The sequence below is a fragment of the Oncorhynchus mykiss genome, chromosome 3 (genome assembly GCF_057628025.1).
Source record: "Oncorhynchus mykiss isolate SJ-2025 chromosome 3, ASM5762802v1, whole genome shotgun sequence".
NCBI classification, from domain to species: domain Eukaryota; kingdom Metazoa; phylum Chordata; class Actinopteri; order Salmoniformes; family Salmonidae; genus Oncorhynchus; species Oncorhynchus mykiss.
Genome location: NC_143024.1, coordinates 33,559,976 through 33,582,500, shown reverse-complemented (window position 1 = coordinate 33,582,500; position 22,525 = coordinate 33,559,976). Strand labels below are relative to the sequence as shown.

The window sequence follows — 22,525 nt, the reverse complement described above, 5'->3', positions numbered from 1 at the left end:
AAAATTATTCAGCCCCCTTAAGTTAATACTTTGTAGCGCCACCTTTTGCTGCGATTACAGCTGTAAGTCGCTTGGGATATGTCTCTATCAGTTTTGCACATCGAGAGACTGAAATTTTTTCCCATTCCTCCTTGCAAAACAGCTCGAGCTCAGTGAGGTTGGATGGAGAGCATTTGTGAACAGCAGTTTTCAATTCTTTCCACAGATTCTCGATTGGATTCAGGTCTGGACTTTGACTTGGCCATTCTAACACCTGGATATGTTTATTATTGTACCATTCCATTGTAGATTTTGCTTTATGTTTTGGATCATTGTCTTGTTGGAAGACAAATCTCCGTCCCAGTCTCAGGTCTTTTGCAGACTCCATCAGGTTTTCTTCCGAATGGTCCTGTATTTGGCTCCATCCATCTTCCCATCAATTTTAACCATCTTCCCTGTCCCTGCTGAAGAAAAGCAGGCCCAAACCATGATGCTGCCACCACCATGTTCGACAGTGGAGATGGTGTGTTCAGGGTGATGAGCTGTGTTGCTTTTACGCCAAACATAACGTTTTGCATTGTTGCCAAAAAGTTCAATTTTGGTTTCATCTGACCAGAGCACCTTCTTCCACATGTTTGGTGTGTCTCCCAGGTGGCTTGTGGCAAACTTTAAACAACACTTTTTATGGATATCTTTAAGAAATGGCTTTCTTCTTGCCACTCTTCCATAAAGGCCAGATTTGTGCAATATACGACTGATTGTTGTCCTATGGGCAGAGTCTCCCACCTCAGCTGTAGATCTCTGCAGTTCATCCAGAGTGATCATGGGCCTCTTGGCTGCATCTCTGATCAGTCTTCTCCTTGTATGAGCTGAAAGTTTAGAGGGACGGCCAGGTCTTGGTAGATTTGCAGTGGTCTGATACTCCTTCCATTTCAATATTATCACTTGCACAGTGCTCCTTGGGATGTTTAAAGCTTGGGAAATCTTTTTGTATCCAAATCCGGCTTTAAACTTCTTCACAACAGTATCTCGGACCTGCCTGGTGTGTTCCTTGTTCTTCATGATGCTCTCTGCGCTTTTGACGGACCTCTGAGACTATCACAGTGCAGGTGCATTTATACGGAGACTTGATTACACACAGGTGGATTGTATTTATCATCATTAGTCATTTAGGTCAACATTGGATCATTCAGAGATCCTCACTGAACTTCTGGAGAGAGTTTGCTGCACTGAAAGTAAAGGGGCTGAATAATTTTGCACGCCCAATTTTTCAGTTTTTGATTTGTTAAAAAAGTTTGAAATATCCAATAAATGTCGTTCCACTTCATGATTGTGTCCCACTTGTTGTTGATTCTTCACAAAAAAATACAGTAGTATATCTTTATGTTTGAAGCCTGAAATGTGGCAAAAGGTCGCAAAGTTCAAGGGGGCCGAATACTTTCGCAAGGCACTGTAACAAGGACAATACACGAGCAAAAATACATGTACACACATATGCAGAACACACGCATTCATTGGTTCACTGGTGCTCTTACCCCACCTCCCCCACCTCCCTTCCCTCATCCTATTCCTAACACACATCCAGCAGTTATTCCTGTCCAATGTCACCTATAAAACCCTCATTTATTCACCTTTCTCGTAATCTCTAATGACAGCCTATTCCCCATAAAGTGCACTAGGTGGCTCTGGTCAAAAGTAGTCCATAATATGGGTAATTGGGTTTTCCTCACAACAATCTCTCCAAACCCAGGGTGTACTCACGCTTGGCCCACGGGCGTGTTCTCTGGGACAGTCAGGGTGTAGGAGGCGTTGGTGAACTGTGGGGGGCGGAACCCTGCCAGAATAGCTACTGTTGCAGGGGGACCCTTCCTGCCCTGCGTGTCCACCGCCTGCACCCTCAGCATGTACTCCCTGCTGGGGGTCAGGGGTCGGCCGGTGGTCCTGACCTCCCCAGAGCTGCGGTCCACCTCAAACGAATCCTCGCCGCCTAGTTACGGGATATAAACAACACGTATAAACACACAGACACACATGGTTCTTCCAAGTGACTCAAAGGTTTCTTGAAGGGATAGTTGACCCCCAAATAAACGTTGTTCTGTGTTTTCACACCTCAACACACAGCTTGCCCCGGGGCCTTATAGACAATCATGTGAGTGATATCATGTAGCAGAGACAGCTGTGCAGAAATGGACATCCCTAAGACATTGCTGATTTATTGGGCTGGGGGGCTGGTGTGTGTGTTTATTTGTGTATAGAGATGGGGGTAGAGGACCCTTCTGCCAGCTGGGGTTGTGTGTGTGCGGTGTGTGTGTGTCTGTGTGTGCATGTGTTATTGGGTTAACATCCAGCCTCTGATCTTTCTCTGAGGAGAACAGGAAGACAGGGTCATCTTAATCCATGTCCCCCTGGGCAGCAGCATCAACAGAAGAGAAAGAGAGAGAAGAGGAGGAGGAAGAGAGAGAGAGGGAGAAGAGGAGGATGAAGAGGAGGAGGAGGAAGAGAGAGAGGGAGAAGAGGAGGAGGAGGAAGAGAGAGAGAAGAGGAGGAAGAGAGAGAGAGAAGATGAAGAGGAGGAAGAGAGAGAGAGAAAAGAGGAGGAGGAGGAAGAGAGAAAGAAGAGGAGGAGGAGGAAGAGAGAGAGAAGAGGAGGCGGAGGAAAAGAGAGGAATAGGAGGAGGAAGAGAGATGGAAGAGGAGGAGGAGGAGGAAGAGAGAGAGAGAAGAAGAGGAGGAGGAGGAAGAGAGAGATAAGAGGAGGAGGAGGAGGAGGAGGAAGAGAGAGAGAAAAGGAGGAGGAGGAGGAAGAGAGAGAGAAGAGGAGGAGGAAGAGAGAGAGAAGAGGAGGAGGAGGAAGAGAGAGAGAAGAGGAGGAGGAGGAAGAGAGAGAGAAGAGGAGGAGGAAGAGAGAGAGAGAAGAAGAGGAGGAGGAAGAGAGAGAAGAGGAGGAGGAGGAGGAAGAGAGAGAAGAGGAGGAGGAAGAGAGAGAGAGAGAGAAGAGGAGGAGGAGGAGGAAGAGAGAGAGAAGAGGAGGAGGAAGAGAGAGAGAAGAGGAGGAGGAGGAAGAGAGAGAGAAGAGGAGGAGGAGGAAGAGAGAGAGAAGTGGAGGAGGAGGAGGAAGAGAGAGAGAAGAGGAGGAGGAGGAAGAGAGAGAAGTGGAGGAGGAGGAAGAGAGAGAGAGAGAAGCGGAGGAGGAAGAGAGAGAGAGAAGAGGAGGAGGAAGAGAGAGAGAAGAGGAGGAGGAGGAAGAGAGAGAGAGAGAGAGAGAGAGAAGCGGAGGAGGAAGTAGCCAGGGACATGAAGCTAATCACAGCTGCTGGTAGCCAGGGACATGAAGCTAATCACAGCTGCTGGTAGCCAGGGACATGAAGCTAATCACAGCTGCTGGTAGCCAGGGACATGAAGTTAATCACAGCTGCTGGTAGCCAGGGACATGAAGCTAATCACAGCTTGGATTTTTCATTTTTTCATTTTTTCATTTAATTCAATCTACATTGTATATCTATTTATTTTTTTATTTGTTATAATTTATTGTACATTATCGCTGTTTTAGGAAAACCTTAGTACCCTAATAATGGAACATTTGCATGTCATCCTTTAATTAAATGCTTTTATCTCATCAGAGTTTAGCTATCTAATCTAATGAAACGTAATGTAAAATGGACACCATTTAAACATTGTGTCAATTCAATCACAATTTTGCCATACTTCCTCTGTCAAGTATGGTGTTTTAGCTTTATTTCCCCATCGATTGATTAATAAAAAAACAGCCTTACTTGTAAGGAGGCTACCTCACATGATTTTCCATTTCACTAATTGGCCCCCTTGACAAAGAGCTCCTGCCCACAAATCTTCACCATCGTCTCAGGAATCCAACCCATCCCTCCTCTCCAACCCATCCATCTTCCCATCCCATCCCTCCCCTCCAACCCATTCATCTTCCCACCCCACCCCTCCCCTAACCTCCAACCCATCCATCTTCCCATCCCTCCTCTCCAACCCATCCCTCCTCTCCAACCCATCCCTCCCCTCCAACCCATCCATCTTCCCATCCCTCCTCTCCAACCCATACACCTTCCCATCCCTCCTCTCCAACCCATCCATCTTCCCATCCCTCCTCTCTAACCCATCCCTCCTCTCCAACCCATACACCTTCCCATCCCATCCCACCCCTCCAACCCATCCATCTTCCCATCCCTCCTCTCTAACCCATCCATCTTTCCATCCCTCCTCTCCAACCCATACACCTTCTCATCCCATCCCTCCCCTCCAACCCATCCATCTTCCCATCCCTCCTGTCCAACCCATACACCTTCCCATCCCATCCCATCCCTCCCCTCCAACCCATTCATCTTCCCACCCCACCACTCCCCTAACCTCCAACACATCCCATCCCATCCCTCCTCTCTAACCCATCCATCTTCCCATCCCTCCTCTCCAACCTATACACCTTCCCACCCCATCCCTCTTCCCATCCCTCCTCTCTAACCCATCCCTCCTCTCCAACCCATACACCTTCCCATCCCATCCCTCCTCTCCAACCCATCCATCTCCCATCCCTCCTCTCCAACCCATCCATCTCCCATCCCTCCTCTCCAACCCATCCATCTCCAATCCCTCCTCTCCAACCCATCCATCTTCCCATCCCTCCTCTCCAACCCATACACCTTCCCATCCCATCCCTCCTCTCCAACCCATCCATCTTCCCATCCCTCCTCTCTAACCCATACACCTTCCCATCCCATCCCTCCTCTCTAACCCATACACCTTCCCATCCCTCCTCTCCAACCCATCCACCCTCCCATCCCTCCTGTCCAACCCATCCACTTTCCCATCCCTCCTCACCCAAAAGATTCCTGATTCCAAATCTAGGAGCCTTGAAAGCCCCGGGGAGTGATTATCCCGCGTTCCACATGCTCGCTAACACGTGTCCCCTCTCTCTCCCCAACCGTAATTGAAATTCAACACGACCCCATAAAATAAAAGCAAATAAACAAAAACAAAATCAATATACAGAGCGGCGGCATAGCCTGTGCCAGATGTTGGTGATAATTACCGCTGTCAGAGCCTTTTTTTGTGTCTGCTTGTTAGCCGTGTTAGCGCTTAGTGGCAGAGGGGATGCTCATGCTAATTTGCTCTTGTATCTCTTGCGCTTGACGGAATTTATTGATTTTAGGAGTTGTTTTTCCCCTGACAACACACAAACAGATGGACACACCATTTCCAGCCCTTCTAGATGGTAGTCACCAGATCGACATTTCACTCACCGTCCAGTAGCAGAAAGTGGGCGTTTCCTATTGTGCCATCTCGTTGGCGGGCGGTGAGGCGGTAGACCACAGAGCCTGGTGCGGCGTCAGGTCCCACTGCGCCCAGGTAGGGCTGGGGGAACATGCCCCACTGCAGGTCTGCCAGGGTGGGCACACTCAGGCTCAGCCTGCAGAGGTACCACTCATCACCTACAGACACAGAAAAGATAAGAGGTTAAGGGTCAGGGTCAAAGGTCAGAGATAACAGTTGGTACAGACAGGGGGACATGGAATCATACTAAGAGGTTGTCTGTGTGAAATGTAGGCATATGAGCTAAATGCATTCTGGGAAAGTGGAGGACTAGTGTCTGCTGAAGCCCCCAATCCTTTGATGGTGATGTCATTGGGTCTGAGTCACAGTGTCTGGGGCCACTTCCCACCATTGGGCTTTGACTTTTCCAAACACATCCATCCATCTCTCTTTCAAATGGTTTGTGATCCCTGGCACAGTCTCCTTAATCGTATTTGCCTCTCAAAATCAATTTCTCAACAATCCACTGGTAACCCCCCCCCCCCCCCCCCCTGACGGCAGCCACAACACTTTGATGACGCTGGACTCATTCTCTGGGTGGAGACAAATGGCCAGATGCAACATGGCTGATAGGTTCCCTGTTTCCATTCCAGGCTAAAGGGCTCTTCCTCCCTCGTCTGTTTCCTCGCTAGCAGCTATCTGCTGTCTGAGACTGTCGCTCCCCCCGAGGCCTTAGCAGTCAGTGAAAAGAATGACATTTTCTTTACAAACCCATCACCCTCTCTTCCTATCGCTCTTCACACGAGCATGTTTCCCACAAAACACACTGTCTGATAGCACACTGAGAGAGGGGGAGAGAGAGAGAGAGAAAAGGGGAGAAAGAGAGAGAGAGGAAAGAGGTGGGGGGGGGGCAGAAAGTAAGCGCGTGCTCTCAGAAGTCCTTCAGAAGATCAGAAAAGATTCAGAGAAGGGGACTCCAGGCAAACAGACATATCTGCTGCTGCGTGTTGTTGCTGCTTGTCGTCTGGTTTTGGGAGAGTTTGTTTTGTCTGCAGACTTGTGCTTCGTGTTGTTTGCCATGTCTGGCACGGAGGAGAGACAACAGCAAATAAGAGGGAGCTTCACATCTGAGGGACGCAGGGAAGCAGCGGGGAAAAGAGAGGGAGAAGAAAAGAGGAAGAACGCACCGCTCTCTCCCTCCTTCCTGCCTTTTCATTTAGAAGCCTGATAGAGAGGGAGTGGGGAAGAGGAAGAGAGAGGGGAGGAAGACACGGGGGAGGATGGGTGCCTTTTGACAGATCTCTAGATTCTTGTATTGCTATCTTGTAATTCAGCGGATGGATGTGGTTGTTTTGTTTGGCGCTTATACACCGATTGGCTACGTATGAATGTATGAGTTCCTCAACAGACATCAATGACTCTTCATAATGATAGCGGTGTCATGATACTTGGTCCAAACGACTGAGCACACACTAAGTACATGCCAAACACACATTTGTATACATAAATGCATACAAATGGCTGACTTAGGGTTGGCTCAGTGGGCTTTAACCATTAAACTGTGCCTGGGGGTCAAAAAGCAAGGGATGAGGAGCGATATAGGAGAGTTAAACACAAGAGTGTCAGTGTCATGACCTGTACATAAACTGCTCACAGAGGAGAGAATAATATCTTACAGTACGTACATCCACCACAGGTCTCACTCTCTCTCTCACTCTCTCTGCTTCATCTGTCACCAGGGCCATCCATGCCTCTCTCTCTCCTTCTCTTCCCTCTTTTCTCCACCAAACTAACAGAACTAAAAGGCAGCCAACAGATCCACCTCGTCAGTGTTCTGTGAGAGTGGATCAGTCGACAAAGCGGGCAAAGCTCTACACGTATCTGCTACCGGCTTTCTAATCCACGTAAGATCCGATGGTAACCAGGCGAAATCGCCCCAGATACGATACACACCCGCCGTATTATTAGCCCAGTGACACTCGTCTGAGTCCCCCCAAAGCTGTCTCCTCATTTGAATATCAATTCAGATGATGTCACCGATTGTTATGCAAATCCGGGAATAAAAGGGGAAAATTGTGTTTGTCTTCTTCCCCCTGATTTGATACACAGTGAATTAGAGGTGCAGCCGTGCAAAAGAGGCCAGTATTGACGGAGAGAGAATGAGATTGCATTCAAGTGGTCTTTATGTGTCTGACATCAGATGGAGATGACACATTTGAGTGGGGCCCAATTTGTGTCAGTACATTGACAGTGTTGTCCAATAACAGCCTACCGAAATGACATGAGGCTTCAACTGAAGAAGAAGTAATGACGGAATGGGGAAGATTCTTTCAGATCTCCATGAAGTACCAACGTAAGGTAGGGGCTAGGAGTTGTCCTTTAACCATTACATTAAGCAAGGGGGTGATAGAGAGAGGGGGCACCCATCCCATTTCCCCAAGCCCCCAGGACCCTCTTGGCTCCTCTTGGCCCCTAGTGATCCCTCTCAGACCTGACAGAGATGGTGTGTGGTATCTGGTGACGTGATGTCGCTAGAACAAAGACCTGTGATGGGACTGGAGGGAGATCAGAGCTATCACTGTTACAGGAGACCACCTGAGGTACAATACAGAGGGTAAGAGTCATGCAACTGAGCTAGGATTACACACACACTGTTTTTGTACATACACACACAGATTTATACTCCCACAATGCCCCTGGGGAGGTCACATAGGTGTGCGTGTGTGTTTGTGTGAATGATAGTGTGGGATGTGTCGCCTTGGTGACTCACAGAGTGCAGGTGTCCCCAAGAGTCCAGTCTCCATGGCAGCAGGTTAAGTCTTTGTGACATTTGAACACACACGCATGCAGGCGTCTCACGTAATTGCCTGTCCTTGCTGGCCTGGCAGGAAGTTGACACTGGGTGGGTGTGTGTGTGTCAGAATCTAAAAAGAGTATCCCTTTCACGCATGATTAACTACTCAATGATGTGGATCTCACTTTTTGTTTTAATGACATGCATAATTACGTTTCAAATCAATAGCTTTTTTCTCCTCTAAAACCAGTGTGAGAAGGAGATAGTGAGTGAGAGAGAGAGAGTGAGAGAGAGAGAGTGAGAGAGTGAGAGAGAGAGAGAGAGAGAGAGAGAGAGAGAGAGAGAAAGAGGGAGAGAGCGAGAGAGATAGATATAGGTAGAGAGGGAGATAGAGGGGAAGGGAGAGAGATAGAGAGAAAGAAACGAGAGAGGGACAGAGATAGAGAGAGAGAGATAAAGTACAGGCTCAGTGAGCACAGCCTTGCTATTGAGTAAGGTAGACACAGGAAAACATGGCTCCTTGTAGAGGAAAGGCTGTGCAACCACCGCACCACAGAGCTGAGACAGAGCTGCATTTCCTGACAAAATGTTAAAAATATAAAACAATTAAAGAGTGTAATTTCCCCAAATTTGAAACCCTTATTCAAGGTTTCAAAGACCTCTCTGATGAGGATAGGCTACCCATCCTGTTGGGGGAGGATGCAGAGAACTGTAGGTTGGCAGAAAACTACATTGCTGCCTGCCATAAGATGAGGAACAGAGTCTGACAGAACAACCAACCTGCACATGTCCTCTATGCTTATTGTTATTGTTTAATGTATGGTTATTATGACCCTTGGTGATTGCTATCCCCATTGACAATATTGATTATTATTATTAATTATTTTAACATTTCCTCCATAATAAGCTTTGGCAAGATGTACATTGTTACGTCATGCCAATAAAGTAAATGTCATTGAATTGTTAGAGGGGGAGGGAGAGAGAGCGAGGGAGGGAGAGAGAGAGAGAGTGATAGCGAGAGAAAAGAGATAGGGACAGAGATAGATAGAGAGGGAGAGATGCTCAATGTGCGAGAGAAACCACAGAGAAACTTGCAACATCCTCTATACTTATATTACAGCTGGTTAGGGGATAATTGACTGTGTCAATATTAGACCATCAACAGAGACTGTCACCAAATCTTTCAATAGGTGGGGTCTAGTTGCCATTGGGTAGCTACTGAGAACAATATTTTGAGGGAGGAGAGTCATTGAGGGACAAACCCCCCCAGTTCTATGGGCTGGGAACCCTGCTCCCCATCTGCTCCTTGGTAGCCAGCGGACTGAGGCGTTATGCATCCTAATTAATGATCTTATAGACTGGCCCACTTTCCCCCCCCCTGCATGCACGCACACACACACACACACACACACACACACACACACACACACACACACACACACACACACACACACACATACATACACACACACACACACACACACACAGAGAGAGGGAGAGAGAAGTGAGAAAGAGAGAGAGAAGAGAGAGTGAGAGAGAGAGAGAAGAGAGAGAAGTGAGAAAGAGAGAGAGAAGAGAGAAGGAAAGAGAGAGAGAGAAGAGAGAGTGAGAGAGAGAGAGAAGAGAGAAGGAGAGAGAGAGAGGAGAGAGTGAGAGAGAGAGAGAAGAGAGAGGAGAGAAAGAGAGGGAAGAGAGAAAGAAGAGAGAGAAGAGAGAAGAAGAGAGAAGAAGAGGGAGGGAGGGAGTGAGGGAGGGAGGGAGAAGATAGAAGTCAAGACAGACGAGAGAGAGAGAGAGATAGAGAGAGAGAGAGAGAGAGAGAGAGAGAGAGAGCATAGAAAGGGGAAAGGGGACATCATTATACAGTCTGACCTCACTGTGGACGTCCCCTGGTATCTCTGGTACCTAAAGTGGACAGAGGAATAGGACAGCCCTACTGTACTGCTGTACACTCCCCTCATTTCTCAAATCCTCCTCTCATTTCTCCACATTTCACCCTTGGTTGACTTTTACTGCCCAAACCTAATGATATTCCAAACGCTCAACTGGTTTAACGTAGCTAAGCAACCAATCTGATGATGTAAATGCATGTAAATGCAATACTCCATGAAATACAAGAGACAGACAGCAGGAATAACTTATTCTATTTTCTCCTCTGACAAAGTCACAAACAAACAGGCATTGAGAACATTAGGGGAAAATGAATACATTTCAGCCACAGACAGAACTGTGCAGTGTGTGTGTGTGTGTGTGTGTGTGTGTGTGTGGATGGAGCCCTCCCCACTACACACTCATCCACACACAGACAATCAAATGCAGAGTAGATATAGCTGCTCATGTATGTCCCTGCATGCCTTGTGGAGTGACAACGTTCCATCACATCATCCCACCCTCTCTCTTACGCCTCCTGGACTCTGGTCTCCCAGCACCTCGTGAACACATTAGATCCTAACTAACTACCACAACCAATAACCACCCGTGTCATACCTGTCTCTTTGGAATGAGATGCCCATAGGGGGCTGCCCTCTCTCTGCCTGACCACAAATGTAGTATTTCACCACTCGAGGACCGTGGACGCCCGTGAGTGAGTGAGCGATCGAGTCCTCACAGTCGACACAACACGGAAACTGAATTAGAGCCATTCTATGGTTGGGTGTGCATGGGGAATGGAGGGTTAGGGGAGGAACAGAGGGTATTATGGGGGTTTAGTAAGCTCCCAGCTACACTAATAGTGTTCTCCACTCCACCCAGACCACCTTCAAAATACACTCACCTTACTGTGAGGTGAATTCAGAGTGTGTGTGTGACCTCTCAATGTGAGTTATCAACAACAAGAGCCTCAAGCTGCTTCTACACGGGGTGTGTCTCTGTCAGAGGAGGCTCGTGGGAGGCGCTATAGGAGGACGGGCTCATTGTAAACAAGACGCCTCTACACCAACTGTTTACATCAACTAACCATCTCTATCTCTTATTTCCCCACAGGTAGATAGGGTATATTGTCCTTTCTCATATCCAGTATTCATTAGCAAGTAGGGAAACGTATAGTCTCACAAGGGGTTATTTACTTCAGCACCCTCACTGTGCTCGTAGTCTTCCTGGTAAGCACTGTTCATCCTCACTTCAGAGTATAGATTACTTCCCCCACCAAGGACACTGGGATCGTCTGAACTCTCCCAACTCAATATGCAGCTGCCGCCGGCGCGATAGAAGACAGAATCTGGGTGGATAAGCCGGATCCAGAGGTTTGATTTTCCCAATAACTCCGAAGAATGGAATCAATCGCTCCAGAGGAGTGGAGAGGCTGGATCCAAAGACAGAGTGAAAACCAAAGCTCTCTGTCTTTGACGGCAGAGTGAAAAACAGTTGGATTTATTTGTCTGATCCCCAATCTCGATGCTGTGTGAGACGGGGTCTGCGAGGGAGGATTGGAGAACGCCATCATAGGAAATTGGGTCAAAAGCCAAAGCCTGTCTGTGGAGCAGTGGTATGATGATACACACACTCACATACAGTATACATTTACATTAAGTCCCTGCCAGTGGAAGGGCAGTGACTACAGCTATTAAATGTCCCTGGGGAACTGTTCAATGCTGTCAGACTTCAGGTCATGAGGATTTTACAGTCGAATTCATTCTCCTTTAGTTTGTGTGGTTGAGTGTATGAGGTACATCTGCTGTAATCTCAACTGCCATGAGAGAAGTTTGTGACGGTGAGACGACTTCTGCAAGAGTTACGCCCAAAGATCAAATGAGTGAAATAAGGAGAGAACATGAAAGAGTGGATAAAGCCACACAAGGCTCAGTATTCCAAACTGTATTTTATAAAACGTATTTCAATGTCACCTCAGAGAGAGAGAGAAAATCTAAGGGAGAGAGAGAGAGAGAGTGTGGGAGAGAGAGAAAGAGAGAGACAGAGGTCAAGAAAGAGAGAAAAACGACAGAGGGGAGCTCTCAGAGGTTTTTCACTTATCTAACGCCCATACCTCAATAATTCAACTTTTACATCTACTGAAACAGACCCTTGAATTGAGAAAAACCGACATATGCAGACTCTCACAAGCTGTGGAAGAAAATACATTGTGATCTAAAACATGAAAACTGTCGGTTAAATTATGAATATCTGAGGACTTTTGTCAGACATTAAAAAATAAAACAGTAAAATTTTTATGTGGCAACTCATTCATTATTGATGTGTTATGTCAAGATATTTCTCTGTAGAAACTGACAATTATGGAAGTGTGATTAGGGAGGAGAGGCAAGGTGTGTGTGTGTGTGTGTGTGTGTGTGTGTCTGCTTGTCGAGGGGTTATGTTGTATTTAATAGAATCAGCCATATAACTTTAAATGAGCAACACAATCACATTTCATGTAGGCATTTACAGGTCCAATTTCAGTTGATTATCTCACTGTGCCAATGTCAAGGTCAGCAGGAGGGTGTGAACTGTCTTCAATCACCTGACATCTACGGCAACCATGGGTGACAGACAGACCGGTACACATACAGTGCTGTACACACACACACACACACACACACACACATACACACACAAAGAGGTGCTATTGCAAACAAACACACACACACACTTACACATATGTAGCGCTGATGGGCAAACACAAGCACCTCAGGTGACATGGTGTTGAAAAGAACACATCGTGTGTGTGTGTGTGTATGTGTGTGTGTCTGTGAGTGTGTGGGGGGTGATAATAGTTCTGGTCAGGCACTGGCGGACAGGGACAGATAGGGGAGGCAAACTCCCTGACCCTGAACATCTCATAGACTGCAAGAACACCACACTAAACAGCTAACGACGTGTGTGTGCCTGCTGCCTTGAATTGTGTGTGCCTCGCCCTGGTTGTCTGCTCTGTATGTGTGTGTCTGATTTCTTCGCTTTCTGATGAGACACCCTCTACTGGAGCTCTGTGGTGTGTGTGTGTGTGTGTGTGTGTGTGTGTGTGTGTGTGTGTGTGTGTGTGTGTGTGTGTGTGTGTGTGTGTGTGTGTGTAAACTCTGATCCCTTATCAGCAACTATCATATGGCTCAACAAAGAAAAAACAACAAAGGAGGAAAATCTCTACTGAACCTGACTGTGTGTTATTGTGTGTGTGGCTGTGTGTTATTGTGTGTGTGGCTGTGTGTTATTGTGTGTGTGGCTGTGTGTTATTGTGTGTGTGGCTGTGTGTTATTGTGTGTGTGGCTGTGTGTTATTGTGTGTTATTGTGTGTGTGGCTGTGTGTTATTGTGTGTGTGGCTGTGTGTTATTGTGTGTGTGGCTGTGTGTTATTGTGTGTGTGGCTGTGTGTTATTGTGTGTGTTGTTGTGTGTTATTGTGTGTGTGGTTGTGTTTTATTGTGTGAGGGGTTGTGTGTTATTGTGTGAGTGGCTGTGTTTTATTGTGTGAGGGGCTGTGTGTTATTGTGTGTGTGGCTGTGTGTTATTGTGTGTTATTGTGTGTGTGGCTGTGTGTTATTGTGTGTGTGGCTGTGTGTTATTGTGTGTTATTGTGTGTGTGGCTGTGTGTTATTGTGTGTGTGGCTGTGTGTTATTGTGTGTGTGGCTGTGTGTTATTGTGTGTTATTGTGTGTTATTGTGTGTGTGGCTGTGTGTTATTGTGTGTGTGGCTGTGTGTTATTGTGTGTGTGGCTGTGTGTTATTGTGTGTGTGGCTGTGTGTTAATGTGTGTGTGGGTGTGTATGTTTGTGTGTGTGATGTGTGCCCATGCTTCTGTGTGACTGTTTGTGTGTACAGACCCGAGCCAGGGAGAGGATTGAGGGAACTGGGGCGCACCAATGCCAAGGTTCCAACTATTTGCCATTCAGGTGAAATAGCCCGATTTTCCACCCAAGTGATTCCATATGGGAGTTGTGGGATCCTATCCCTGAGACCAATGCTGGTCTGCTGAGCTAGCCCACACTAACAGGGGCTTCCCACAGACACACACAGGGGCATGTGAAAGCTCATCTTTTCAAGCATGGGGTCATGATAAACATAAAGGGTTTTCTGTGTTGGTGCAACATGGGTGACGGGAGACGAGACCTGGGGTGTAAATTATAGGTTGGCTTGGTAACCACATATGACCCAATTACCATTTCACACAGAAGCTGTGATACACATAGATCCAACACACAGACACACACTCGAACACAAACATACACACACATACACACAAACACAGAACACAAGAATCCCCCCCCCCCCAAAAGAGCAGTGACAAGGCCTAGTGATCAAAGGACCAGATTTGCTCCATTGTTTGCATAAATAGTCAGCAGAAGCTGTTTAGAGAGAGTGCTAAGCCCACCAAAGAGCTTTTCAATACCACACTGGACCCTACTTATGGGAAGGAACACACAACAACAGGGCAGATATTCAACCAATCTGGTTCAAACTTCTAAAGCCGGCGAAGCCGCCACTTTGGCTTCCTCAGGGTTTTCCCTAAACATCGCTTAGGCAAGGTGGGCTGCAGGCTTACTCTGTTGCTAGTTGGCTTACAAACTTTGGGTTTGGTTCAGTTGGACTCAGTTTGAAGAGGGCATGCTAGTGTCTGCTTCCATGGGTTGTTGCTTGGTGACACTCCGCTCGAGAAAACAATACTAGGGGAAACACTTAAAGGGAGAGACAGAAAGGTCCCTACTTGTTTTAGAATGAGTTTGTCTTTTTCCTTGTTTTGCTCGTTGTTCCATCGCTTTTTCCGGCCCTCATTCTGACGTCTTTCCATTTGTCATTCTGTCATTCTCACTCAGACTCTTCAACTCTGCCACTCTCTCTCAACCTCCCTCTGACTGCATTTTTCTCTATCTTCTTCCTTTCTCTTTATTCTCCTCACTCACTTCCTTGAAGGATTAGACCAGGGTCTTGAGTATCTTCAGCAGGTTTCAGCAGGTTTTAGCCAATGACAGACCGAATTACTTCTCACACAGATTCCGCAAAAGAAAGAGCAACCACTTCCAGCAACCAGATATACAACTAACGTGGACCTGGAAAACCATCCAGGTAGTTGATCTATGTGACTAAGGAGCAGCACATATTACAGTGTTAGCATCAGTACAGTACGTAGCATGGCTAAGTGTGTTCCACCATGGACGTGAAGGGGCTGGTGGTGGCTAGGCTAATTGCTGTAGAAGTGTGGTGTGGGTGATTAAGCTCACAGAGCGGAGTGCCTGTTACTCTAATGAGAGCAGCTGTCGAAGCACAGGACCCTTTGATAGTGCGGGGGTGTCTTCATGTCCTAGGACCCCCGTGTTCCACACACACACACACACACACACACACACACACACACACACACACACACACACACACACACACACACACACACACACACACACATAGCACACACACACACATAACACACACACACACCCCGGGATAGAGAACAGAAATAATCTCTCCTTAGCTGTACCCGTTTTCTCTTCTCTCCCTCTCCCTCTCCCTCTCCCCTACATGACTCATCTTCTATCCATTTCTGAACTCCTTTTTTATTTTCCTCGTCGTTCTGTCTCTCTCATCAGTTCTCTTGCTCCTTCACTCTCTTCCCTCCTAGACTTGAGCCTCCCCTTTGTCTCCCCATCGAGCCTCCTTCGTTTCCTACCCTCTTCTGTCCTGATTTTCTCTCCTTCACTCCAGGCCTCTCTCCTCTTCTGTCCTGATATTCTCTCCTTCACTCCAGGCCTCTCTCCTCTTCTGTCCTGATATTCTCTCCTTCACTCCAGGCCTCTCTCCTCTTCTGTCCTGATATTCTCTCCTTCACTCCAGGCCTCTCTCCTCTTCTGTCCTGATATTCTCTCCTTCACTCCAGGCCTCTCTCCTCTTCTGTCCTGATATTCTCTCCTTCACTCCAGGCCTCTCCCCTCTTCTGTCCTGATATTCTCTCCTTCACTCCAGGCCTCTCTCCTCTTCTGTCCTGATATTCTCTCCTTCACTCCAGGCCTCTCTCCTCTTCTGTCCTCCTCACTCCTCTTCCGTCCTCCTCTCTCCAATCTTAACCTCCTCTGCCTTCTTCCATCCTTGTGTGTGTCTGTCAGGCATGTCAATCAGAATCCTCCTGTGGACCAGGGTCAGTGACATGCCCCCTGGGTTAATCCAAGTCACAGACCCAGTATCCTCTCCCTTAGTTATATGACTTGTAAATACAGATGTAGGATCTTAATTTAAGCCAGTGTGCTACAGCAGGAAAATAATCCTGCAGTAACAGGGCATTTTTATTATTATGTGGATTATAATTATTGGACATATTTGTAGGAGTTGATACATTTTTTGTGTGAGAGAAAATCAAGTCTGAAATTTCAAAGTGGAAATTACAAACTTCAGAAGCCTTTTTAAACCTGAAATACACAAGTTTGAAATTCAAATTTGAATACAAGTTTGAAATGCCCTGCATTGCAGGAAAGTTCTCCTGCAACAGGGTGATCAAATTAAGATCCTACATCTGTATGGGATAAGTAAACAATGATATGGAAAGTTCATTCAATGAATTTCAATTCTCAACCCTTCATTTGTGTAGGCAAACTTTCTAAGTTTGATTAATCACTTCAAAATACTATAGCAGCACAAACTATACCATGTGGACAGCAGTAATATACTACATTCTGACTCAACACCACACACATACAGTAGGGCAAAAAAGTATTTAGTTAGCCACCAATTGTGCAAGTTCTCCCACTTAAAAAGATGAGAGAGGCCTGTAATTTTCATCATAGGTACGCTTCAACTATGACAGACAAAATGAGAAAAAAAATCCAGAAAATCACATTGTAGGATTTCTTATGAATTTATTTGCAAATTATGGTGGAAAATAAGTATTTGGTCACCTACAAACAAGCAAGATTTCTGGCTCTCACAGACCTGTAACTTCTTCTTTAAGAGGCTCCTCTGTCCTACAGGCCTCTCTCATCTTTTTAAGTGGGAGAACTTGCACAATTGGTGGCTGACTAAATACTTTTTTGCCCCACTGTAATGTTGCATCAAGTGTGGAACTGTAACGCCAGGGACACTGTGTTGGAGCTGAGTGCATCATGGCACCATGACGTGTCACCATCTGAGCACAGAGCTGGAACCAAATAACATCAAACACCAGATCTGATGTAACTCTAGAGGCTGCTGTTGTATGTCACTGGCTCAAAGATAAAGGACATCAAAAAACACATCAGGCTAAAACTTGGACTTTATATACATTAAAAGCTGGAAACGTCATATGTTGGTCACTCACATATACTGTTTTTGTAGTTTTTATAATTTTCCTTCAATTTGCAAGAGGCTGAATGTATCTCACAGGAGAAAGCATCCGAGCAAAACAGCTCCCCTCTGTCTCTGTATGTGTAGGCCATTTATCTGATGCTGTCTGGTCCAAACGGGTATGACATTATTGCTGCCGTAGCAATGAATGCAAGAGAAGCCAGTGAGCATCTGGCCTCTCTTGACACAAAAAAGTATGGGACCTCCTGAGTGGCGCAGCGGTCTAAGGCAGTGTTGTGGCATCACTACAGCCAGAGGTTCGATCCTTGCCTTGGGTTCGATCAGAACGTGGCACACATTTGTCCCAGCATCGTGAGGGTTTGGCCAGGGGGACTTTATTTTTCTCATCATGCTCTATCGACTCCTTGTGGCTGCCTGCAGGCTGACTTTGGTAGTCAGTTGAACAGTGTTTCCTCCGACACATTGATGGGTGACTTGACTTGACCTTTGCCTCTCCCAAGCCCGTTGGGGAGTTGGAGCGATGAGACAAGATCGGAATATCACGAAAAGGGGGATAAAATTAGGAAAAAAATAAATGTATAATAATTTGCTAAACTGAGCGAGCTCAACTGTGAATGGTCCTGTCGCACCAACAAAAAGTGTCAAGGGAAGCCAGCTTGGATTTGGCGTCAAATACCATTGACAGAAAAACTTGAATTGTTGCATCTCATTGTGTTGTTGTCCTCTGGTGAATAGCTAACCAGCTAGCTAAAATTGTCCCTGTCCTAAATTAGCAATGGATGGAGATCGGGATTTGGACTTGTGGTTTTACTTAATTCTCCGTACTGTCCAATTATTATAACGCTGATTCTGATCCAACCATTAATTCATACATTGTTGTGCCCCTGGTCTGAGAGGATGGAAGTTCAATATGTAGCTAGATGTAGAAGATTAACGTTAACTAGCTAATTTTGCCCATGAATGGAAGTTAGGCTAGCGAGCAAGCATTTTAGCCAGGTAGCTTAGGACCACAATAAACAAAAGTGTGTACTGTATGACAGAGTGATAGACTGTTTCGCCAACATGAATGAGGATGGCATTGGCGTTTCTCTACACGTAGGGTGAGTCAACATGTTTTCCTGCACACACACACGGAAGCTTGCACACACACATACATATACAGTGCCTTGCGAAAGTATTCAGCACCCTTGAACTTTGCGACCTTTTGCCACATTTCAGGCTTCAAACATAAAGATATAAAACTGTATTTTTTTGTGAAGAATCGACAACAAATGGGACAGAATCATGAAGTGGAACGACATTTATTGAATATTTCAAACTTTTTTAACAAATCAAAAACTGAAAAATTGGGCGTGCAAAATTATTCAGCCCCCTTAAGTTAATACTTTGTAGCGCCACCTTTTGCTGCGATTACAGCTGTAAGTCGCTTGGGATATGTCTCTATCAGTTTTGCACATCGAGAGACTGAAATTTTTTCCCATTCCTCCTTGCAAAACAGCTCGAGCTCAGTGAGGTTGGATGGAGAGCATTTGTGAACAGCAGTTTTCAGTTCTTTCCACAGATTCTCAATTGGATTCAGGTCTGGACTTTGACTTGGCCATTCTAACACCTGGATATGTTTATTTTTGAACCATTCCATTGTAGATTTTGCTTTATGTTTTGGATCATTGTCTTGTTGGAAGACAAATCTCCGTCCCAGTCTCAGGTCTTTTGCAGACTCCATCAGGTTTTCTTCCAGAATGGTCCTGTATTTGGCTCCATCCATCTTCCCATCAATTTTAACCATCTTCCCTGTCCCTGCTGAAGAAAAGCAGGCCCAAACCATGATGCTGCCACCACCATGTTTGACAGTGGGAATGGTGTGTTCAGCTGTGTTGCTTTTACGCCAAACATAACGTGTTGCATTGTTGCCAAAAAGTTCAATTTTGGTTTCATCTGACCAGAGCACCTTCTTCCACATGTTTGGTGTGTCTCCCAGGTGGCTTGTGGCAAACTTTAAACAACACTTTTTATGGATATCTTTAAGAAATGGCTTTCTTCTTGCCACTCTTCCATAAAGGCCAGATTTGTGCAATATACGACTGATTGTTGTCCTATGGACAGAGTCTCCCACCTCAGCTGTAGATCTCTGCAGTTCATCCAGAGTGATCATGGGCCTCTTGGCTGCATCTCTGATCAGTCTTCTCCTTGTATGAGCTGAAAGTTTAGAGGGACGGCCAGGTCTTGGTAGATTTGTAGTGGTCTTATACTCCTTCCATTTCAATATTATCGCTTGCACAGTGCTCCTTGGGATGTTTAAAGATTGGGAAATCTTTTTGTATCCAAATCCGGCTTTAAACTTCTTCACAACAGTATCTCGGACCTGCCTGGTGTGTTCCTTGTTCTTCATGATGCTCTCTGCGCTTTTAACGGACCTCTGAGACTATCACAGTGCAGGTGCATTTATACGGAGACTTGATTACACACAGGTGGATTGTATTTATCATCATTAGTCATTTAGGTCAACACTGGATCATTCAGAGATCCTCACTGAACTTCTGGAGAGAGTTTGCTGCACTGAAAGTAAAGGGGCTGAATAATTTTGCACGCCCAATTTTTCAGTTTTTGATTTGTTAAAAAACTTTGAAATATCCAATAAATGTCGTTCCACTTCATGATTGTGTCCCACTTGTTGTTGATTCTTTACAAAAAAATACAGTTTTATATCTTTATGTTTGAAGCCTGAAATGTGGCAAAAGGTCGCAAAGTTCAAGGGGGCCGAATACTTTCGCAAGGCACTGTATACACACACACACAGACAAAAATCAGAACCATGGACAGCCACATCATATTTAGCTTACGTTGATTGGACTAAATCGTTTTTGGTATCTTTTAGTTGCCACTGTATTAGACTAAGGAGAGGTGATTAGATGATGTTGAAATGTTGAAGTTGAAATGGTGCTGGAATAGTGGAGGCAGCTCCTGTGTTCTTTACGACTTGCGGTAACTCTCAGTGGTTCTAAATCAATAGTTGATTAGTGGTCCGAAAATGTCAGAAACTTTACCCTGCTTGACCATGCTGTAGGTCATGTAATTGTTTGTTACAGGCAATATGTTTTGTGGACTTCACAGGACAGGTGTTGTTCTCCGGTTTTATAATGAAACTAATGTGAGGTTGAATTTATTCTTCCACTGTGTCTTCTTATTGTCTCGGCTTTAGGCCTATATATCACGGTCATAAGGCATATGAACTAACAGGTTATAGAGCAAACAAAGCAATTATGACAACACAGGTTGTAATAGGGCTTTTATAGGGGGGGGGGGGGGGGGTCCAAAGAGACTTTACCCACTCACCGCTTCTGGAAACCATGCTACTGATCTGAATTTACAGTAGTTGTTGAACCATGGAGGAACCATAATACCTTGACTCCAGCTGTGTAGACTGACAAAGCACCGTCTCTGGGTGTCTTTTTTCTCCCCAACATGCTGTGAAACCGTGGACAGGTGGAAACACACTTCATAGCGTAAGGACTATTTGCAATTCAATGAGAGAGCAGGATGAGAGCGTTAGCTGTACACTGCCTCATCACGAGGAGAGTTGAAGTAGAGAGAGACGGAGCGAGAGAGAGAGAGGTGCTGGAGGAGGAGAGTTGAAGTAGAGAGAGACGGAGCGAGAGAGGTGCTGGAGGAGGAGGGTTGAAGTAGAGAGAGACGGAGCGAGAGAGAGAGAGAGGTGCTGGAGGAGGAGAGTTGAAGTAGAGAGAGACGGAGCGAGAGAGAGAGAGGTGCTGGAGGAGGAGAGTTGAAGTAGAGAGAGACGGAGCGAGAGAGGTGCTGGAGGAGGAGGGTTGAAGTAGAGAGAGATGGAGCGAGAGAGAGAGAGGTGCTGGAGGAGGAGGGTTGAAGTATAGAGAGACGGAGCGAGAGAGAGAGAGGTGCTGGAGGAGGAGAGTTGAAGTAGAGAGAGACGGAGCGAGAGAGAGAGAGGTGCTGGAGGAGGAGAGTTGAAGTAGAGAGAGACGGAGCGAGAGAGAGAGAGGTGCTGGAGGAGGAGAGTTGAAGTAGAGAGAGACGGAGCGAGAGAGGTGCTGGAGGAGGAGGGTTGAAGTAGAGAGAGATGGAGTGAGAGAGAGAGAGGTGCTGGAGGAGGAGGGTTGAAGTATAGAGAGACGGAGCGAGAGAGAGAGAGGTGCTGGAGGAGGAGGGTTGAAGTAGAGAGAGACGGAGCGAGAGAGAGGTGCTGGAGGAGGAGGGTTGAAGTAGAGAGAGACGGAGCGAGAGAGAGAGAGAGGTGCTGGAGGAGGAGAGTTAAAGTAGAGCGAGACGGAGCGAGAGAGAGAGAGAGGTGCTGGAAAAGGAGAGTTGAAGTAGAGAGAGACGGAGCGAGAGAGAGAGGTGCTGGAGGAGGAGAGTTGAAGTAGAGAGAGACGGAGCGAGAGAGAGAGAGGTGCTGGAGGAGGAGAGTTGAAGTAGAGAGAGACAGAGCGAGAGAGAGAGGTGCTGGAGGAGGAGAGTTGAAGTATAGAGAGACGGAGCGAGAGAGAGAGGTGCTGGAGGAGGAGAGTTGAAGTAGAGAGAGACGGAGCGAGAGAAAGAGAGGTGCTGGAGGAGGAGAGTTGAAGTAGAGAGACGGAGCGAGAGAGAGAGAGGTGCTGGAGGAGGAGAGTTTAAGTAGAGAGACGGAGCGAGAGAGAGAGAGGTGCTGGAGGAGGAGGGTTGAAGTAGAGAGAGATGGAGCGAGAGAGAGAGAGGTGCTGGAGGAGGAGGGTTGAAGTAGAGAGAGATGGAGCGAGAGAGAGAGAGGTGCTGGAGGAGGAGGGTTGAAGTAGAGAGAGATGGAGCGAGAGAGAGAGAGGTGCTGGAGGAGGAGGGTTGAAGTAGAGAGAGATGGAGCGAGAGAGAGAGAGGTGCTGGAGGAGGAGGGTTGAAGTAGAGAGAGATGGAGCGAGAGAGAGAGAGGTGCTGGAGGAGGAGAGTTGAAGTAGAGAGAGACGGAGCGAGAGAGAGAGGTGCTAGAGGAGGAGAGTTGAAGTAGAGAGAGACGGAGCGAGAGAGAGAGAGATGCTGGAGGAGGAGAGGAAAAGACAGATACTCCAAGGGGATGAGAGAGAAAAAGGGAGAGAGAGTAAAATTGAGAAAGGAATGAAGAGAAAGAGAAATATAGAGAACAAATGTGAGAAAACGAGCAGAGAGAGAGAGCGAGGCAGACCGGGGGGAAAAAACGAGAACGAGAGAGAAAGATAAATAAACTGAGTTATGTTAATGGACTTTGCTCCCAGAGCTGGCCACTCGCTGTGTTAATGACAACTTC

The 22,525-nt window shown here is 46.5% G+C and overlaps 1 protein-coding gene across 1 annotated transcript in view; it reads right to left on the bottom strand.

Annotated features, from left to right (window-relative positions):
- Positions 1-22,525, bottom strand: part of LOC110503919 (neural-cadherin) — a 135,006-nt gene that overhangs the window by 65,475 nt on the left and 47,006 nt on the right. Inside the window, exons 2-3 of the mRNA XM_036972103.2 lie at positions 5,244-5,432; positions 1,741-1,966 (exon numbers count right to left, since the gene is read on the bottom strand). Coding sequence (XP_036827998.2) covers positions 1,741-1,966; positions 5,244-5,432 — 415 coding nt within the window. The remainder of the gene's footprint in view (positions 1-1,740; positions 1,967-5,243; positions 5,433-22,525) is intronic.